This window comes from Grampus griseus (assembly GCF_964374135.1).
Source record: "Grampus griseus genome assembly, chromosome: 14".
NCBI lineage: Eukaryota > Metazoa > Chordata > Mammalia > Artiodactyla > Delphinidae > Grampus > Grampus griseus.
The window spans coordinates 4,974,411-4,980,867 of NC_139008.1; the positions used below are offsets into that span (position 1 = coordinate 4,974,411).

At 41.6% G+C, this 6,457-nt stretch overlaps 1 protein-coding gene across 1 annotated transcript; it reads right to left on the bottom strand.

Annotated features, from left to right (window-relative positions):
- Positions 1 to 727: 727 nt before the first annotated feature.
- LOC309832230 (oncomodulin) lies at positions 728 to 3,478 on the bottom strand (the record flags this gene model as incomplete). The annotated part of the gene is made up of 4 exons (XM_082669855.1): positions 728 to 753; positions 2,174 to 2,283; positions 2,719 to 2,851; positions 3,418 to 3,478. 4 exons carry the CDS (start codon positions 3,476 to 3,478, stop codon positions 728 to 730), a joined length of 330 nt encoding a protein of 109 aa, XP_082525981.1.
- Between the last annotated feature and the right edge of the window lie 2,979 nt (positions 3,479 to 6,457).

Genomic DNA, 6,457 nt, shown 5'->3' on the forward strand with positions numbered 1-6,457 from the left:
GGAGGAAAAGGGGGAGGGGAAAGGGAGGGGAGGAAAAGGGGGAGGGGAAAGGGAGGGGGAGGGGGGAGACAGGAGAATGGGTCAGAGTCGGCAAGTGTCTGATAGCTTGTTTTTCTAAGAAAAAAAAAAAAGCTTCAAAATATGTCTGCCTGTCTCAACCAGCATAGCAAGTCTCCTTAGCTTTAGGGCCAAGGTAGCCTCGCACTTTTTCCTGTCTTGTACTATTTGCTTTAACTTAAATCTCGCTTATGGCAATCTAACACCCAGTAGCAGAAAACACATAAGCAAGCATGACTTTCTGCTGGCTAAAATCTCTTCATAGGCATTTCCGACTCAGATAAATCGCTGAGAAAAGCCTAGCCTGATGCCCGGTAAGACCAGAATTCGTCCTAAAAGTCTTCGGTCTCCAAACTACTTTCATCCCTCTACCTCTCGGAGGAAAAAAAACCACACCCACACATCAGCAGATGATGAGAAAGGTGTCTTTATTGGATGATTTTGTTAAAAGGCATTTTTTGTCTGCTGAGGATCTTACAGGAGTCATCAGGGCATACCCACCACCAAAAAGTCACGGATGACTGTCTTATGACCTCACTAAAACAATGGGCAAATTGCAGAAGCATTTCGGGGGAAATTAATAAATAAATTAGGGGGAGGATGCGGGGTGTCCCAGTTCCTGGGGCTTTGGAGGCCTTCCAGCTGATTCTATCTCCATAGTCTGGGCCCTTTAAGAATGTACCATTTCCTGGAATTCTAGAACAGAAGAGGTGAGAACAGGGTCAGCCAGGATGGCTTGGTACTTTACAGACTTGCTATGGCCAATGAGAGTTCTGAAGAGGAAAGGGAACGAAGCAGTTTGTCAGATGATGGGCATGGCCCCCTCCAAGGGCACAAAAGGAAGAAAAGGTGTCACTGCCCACCGGTCCTGACACTCTGCAGCGTTCCATCTTCCTGCCTAATCTAACAAACATCTTTAGCTTTTCGATAGAGCTCCTTGTGTTAGAATTTGCCAACCCAGTTATTTCTCTCTGACAATGAGTGAATTCAGTATAGTGGCCCATCACAATCTGTGCTCACTCAACCTTTTGTCTGGTCAATTCAGGACAGAAATGGGAGGTTTTCTTTTTCTATCAAGTAGCTATGTATTGCATATTTAGGAAACATTCAATAGAGCGGGACTTTGAACTAACTTTTCTTTACTGAACCCTAAGCTTACCCCCCAAATTTATATTGCTAAAAGATAATAGTAATAAGGTGTGGATGCTACAGACTGAAACTGAAAACTGGGTATTTGCTTTATATTTATCGGTACGCTTTGCTTATTTGGAAGTCTTTCATGGTTAGGTTTAAATAAATCAACTTTCCCTTACCTAAGTTATTTTTCTGACCTATCCAGACAAGGTGCGTTAAGTCCCATGTAGTAAGTTATAGTGGTATCATCTTGAATAGATTTTTAAAATGAGGGTCTAAAGTAGCAGTTTTACATTTTAATTAGTACCACCATAAGAACCACATGTAAGTTCTCCTGAGCTGACATGCACAAAGTAGGTGAAAATCATGTAAGCAACATGACAAAATCAGATAAACATAATCCTACAGCCATGCAGTTATGCTAAAATTTGAATATAAGGCTCTGCATACAGAAGACTGCATAAATGATGGTTGATTTATTTGTTCTCTAATATTTCGGGCTACTGCCAATAAAATGTATTTGTTTAAACCCTTGAAAGCTAAGAGGCTTTCCTACTCAAGTCAGTAGACTCTTTACTATGAGACATACTTGAGAATGTCAGTCCTTCCCTTATTCAGAGAGACTCACATCCCACTGGTGGAGATTCCTTACATTATTGTCAGGGTGCATTAGGGTGTCTTGCAAATAATTGGCCAGGAAAGTAGCTAGTATCCTGGTCAGGTGAAGAGTATTTTCTGGTTCATAGACAGTGACCAGTGGGACCAGCTTCTATGGTACATCCCCAGGCATCATGCCAGAGTCTTGACATACATCATTTGCATCCTCACTTTAGTTCTATTTTGCAGATGAGAAGACTGAGGCTCAGCAAGGTTAAGAAAGGGGGATTTTAACCCATATCTGTCTGATCTCATGGCCTAAGCTCCCTGCCCCAGATGCTGCCTGAGCTAAAGTCTCTTATGCCATGTACAGGTGTGAACATACCATCAGCCCCAATTTTCCCGTCTCCATCATTATCTGCAGCCGCCATCAAGGACTTGGTTTCTGACTCGGTCAGTTCTCTAGCACCACTCTCAAACTTCTGGAGGAAAAACCTACAGGATAATAAAGATTGAGGGGACTGTATTGAAAACCCACACACATTTCTATGCTCACCCCTTTCTCTTGAAGCAAACCGTCTGTTCCAACAGTTGCAATGATCAGTCAAGATCTTAGCAGGCAAAGGTTTCCTTCATTGTAGAGACTAACGGTGGACATTTTGTTTTAAAACATCTTTCCAGGATTTTGTTATAAGTCCGTTTGCCCAAGAAAACCTCTTAAGACTAATGAATTTTTGCACCCACAGTCTTTGGTGCCCATGTTTAGTGTTTTGCGTGGGTAGATATGTGGTCCACCGACTCATGTTCTTCCCTTTCATGAGGATCTGCTCATGGCTGGACACTGAAGGATACTTAGGAGGCTGGCCCCCACTACACCCCAGCCCCAGCTAGCAATGTTGGGGTGCCAGACGGGCTTAGGACAAAGCTTACTTCAGCTCTTCTTCATCCAGGTACCCACTCTGGTCGTTGTCTATGAAACGAAAAACGTCCTTCACCTGACTGGCTGACATCTTGGCGAGGCCCGATGTCTGGAAGAATTTTTGGGGTTCAAAAGTATCCGGGTCTGAAGAACAGAGAATGGGTTATTCTGATGCTCACTGGATTGCATTCTGTCTTTGGGCCAAAGTGCTGAAAACATAGGTTATTAAAAATACTACTTTTCATAATAGCATTGAGCTACAGGGACCGAGATTTTGAGTCAGCTAAGACTGGATGGCTTTGTGCTCTCACCTCCTTTCCCCCTTCCCAGCTTTCCCTCTCCACTTGACTTCGTCCGTCTCCCCTTCTCTCGCCTCCTCTCCTCTGTGCCTCCCCCTGCTCTTTTTACTGGCTGTGTATCCAAGATGCCAGCATCACTGGTCTAGTTGGTGGGAGAAGTGCAATCATGGGATTCAAACAGGCTGCGTGGCATCCACCGATTCCTTTTTTTCACATTTAGTAAGTTTCTTTCACCTTACAGAAATGTGATCGTATGTTCAGAGCTCATATTTTTATCTTTGTAGTTATCTAGTTAATAAGTTTTTCTCTGATCCCGTGAATTTTCAGCAAAGTTCACATTTTAATTTTTGTAGCTTTTCGGGAGGTAGAGGTACGTGAGAGAAACCCACCCCTGCCTTGTTTCCACTTTACCTTGGCACTCCTGCAGGGCTGCTGCAATGTCATCAGCACTAAGGACATCTGTGATGCTCATTTTCCACCTGTTCACACAGAATAAACAAGATGTGGTGAATGGCAAGCAGAAACATGCACGTCTGGGGGGACCACAACCCCCCTACCCCCAGGCCCACAGAAAATGCAAATTTGTTGAAAAATTTTAAAATGTGATAAGCATAGTATTGTATTAAGAGCTGGGACAGAATATCCAAATAAAAACCAAATATCAAGAAGATCCCAGTCCCCTGTGTCTCAGTGCCCTCTCCTGAATGGAGTTAAAGATGAAATTTAAAAATACAACCTAAAGAACAATTCGATTCTGTTTTCTTGTAAAAATTATAATTACATCATCGACCACTTACATAGGCATCTACAAACCATTCAGAAGTAAACCATGTTACAAATGCAATAGCATTTTAACACACCAGCCAGAGAAAGGCAGTGTTGCAAATTCCATTTAGGGAAGGATAGAGCTTGGGCTGCTTGCAGACTTTCTATGGAAGGGTTGCTATCTGTCCTGAAGGATGGGAATCAGAGACATCAAAAAACCCATCTACCAGAGATCAAAATCCATCCATGTGTCAACTCCATGGGAAAAGAGAATCTGAGCACAGCATGCACCAACCTAATATGAATGCGTGTAAGAAAGAAGAGTCTGGGGTCTGGTAGGTCCACCAGCTACTCACCGTTTTAGATTTTCCTCTAAGAAGAATCAGGGAAAAGAGTTGAAAGAGCCAAAAAAAAAAAAAAAAACAGATGCGGTTTTGCTGCCTTACTGACCTACCTTATATAGGACTGAAAAAGCGATAGTAAGAACCTCTCAGATTTCCTTTTCAAGGATCAGGTGGACGTAGCTCAGATGTCTTGCTTTACTAATTAAACCTCTTTTTTTTTTCTATTTATATCGCAAGGGAATGTGGGTGGGAACAGCAAATTTTCAAAAACAAACCTCAACAAGCCTTAAGGAAGGTTTCGATTCTGCAAACCAACCCTGCTGGCAAAGTGTAAAGGCACCAGAGGCCTGGTAAAGAGGAGACAGTGGTTGAAGTGAGGTAAACACATCTGGGGGTGCTCTGTAAACTGAAAAAGGCCCCCCAGATGTTAGAAGCTGCTGCCAGAGGCAGGTCTGTGGTCAGCCTCTGAAACTGTGGACACGTGAGGCCGACCTCAGTCTGGGCCTGACAGACTCGAAGTCAGTGTCACATGGATACGAAGGACTTGTCCAGCCCAGGGGATGGCACTGGTTAGATGACTTTCCAAAAAAGTCTTGACTTTGGTTTTTCTCAACTGTGTCTTTTTTTTTTATTATTGAAGTATAGTTGATTTACAATGTTGTGTTAATTTCTGCTGAACAGCAAAGTGATTCAGTTATACATACATTCTTTTTTAAAATATTCTTTTCCATCATGGTTTATCATAGGATACTGAATCTAGTTCTCTGTGCCATACAGTAGGACCTTGTTGGTTATCCATTCTACGTATAAAAGCTTACATCTGCTCATCCCAACCTCCCACTCCATCCCTCCCCCTGCCTCCTCCCCCTTGGCAACCATAAGTCTGTTCTCTATGTCCGTGATCCTCTTTCTGTTTTGTAGATAGGTTCATTTGTGCCATATTTTAGATTCCACATATAAATGATATCGTATGGTATTTGTCTTTCTCTTTCTGACTTCACTTAGTATGATAATCTCTAGTTGCATCCATGTTGCTCTCAGCTATATCTTAAATTGCACACACTAAAAAGGCAAAAAGGAGGAAAACAACCAACCATTCCCAACCCCATAGGTAAAATTTGCAGAAAATATATGAGGCCAGGACTTGGGACCTCATGATTTGTTTTTGTTGGTTTGTTTGTTTTTACTTTCAGCAAACATTTATAGAGTCTCTATGTGGCCATCACTGTGCTAGACTCTTTTTTTAAATTTGTGGTAAAAAAACACATAACATAAAATTTACCATCGTACCCATTTTTAAGTGTACACACCATTTAGTAGCGTTAACTACATGTACATGGTTGGACAACAAATCTCTAGAACTTTTTCATCCGACAAAACCGATCTCTGTACCCGTTGAACAAGAAATCCCCACTTCCCCTCCCCGAGCCCCTGGCGACCACCGTGCTACTTTCTGTCTCCAAGAGTCAGACTACTTCAGATGCCCCTTAGAAGTGGCATCGTGCAGTATTTGTCTTTCTGTGACTGGTTTCTTTCACTTAGCAAAATGCCCTCAATCTTCATCCGTGTGGTAGCATATGACAGGATTTCCTTCTTTTTTTGAGGCTGAATTCAAGTTTTTTAAAAGTCAAAACTGATCCCATGTTGCAAACAGAATTATTCAGTGATTTTTTTAGAGAAGGGCCTCAGATTCTTCCCCGGCGGGTACAACCTGGATAGCCATCTTCAGTTTGATCCCAGATATATTTCCCTACCCCCATCCCTGCTCTGTACTTTTGCTAGTGTCATCAATGAAAAGTTTCTCTCAGGAACATCTACAGCATTATTTTTGCATTTTATAAGGTTTTTATTTTTTTATTGAAATATAGTTGACTTACAATGTTGTGTTAGTTTCAGGTACATAGCAAAGTGATTCAGTTTTTTTAATATATATATATATATTCTTTTTCAGATTCTTTTCCCTTATAGATTATTATAAAATATTGAGTATAGTTACCTGTGCTATACAGTAGGTCCTTGTTGGTTATCTGTTTCATATATAGTATTGTGTATATGTTAATCCCAAATGCCTAACTTATCCCTCCCCCCCTTTCCCCTTTGGTAACCGTAAGTTGGTTTTCTATGTCCCTACAGCATTTCTTAAATTACCAAACCTCAGGTCAGCACCATTTCTGTCTTGCCCACATGATGTTGCCCCAACGCCTAGCACATGCCTGACCTAGTTAGGTACTCAGAAATTATTTGATGAATAGATATATAAAAACAGCAAAAAAGAACTTGAAAACAAGATTACCAGCCAGCATCCACTTGCCCAGCCTTTAAAAAAACAGTTTCTGAAAATA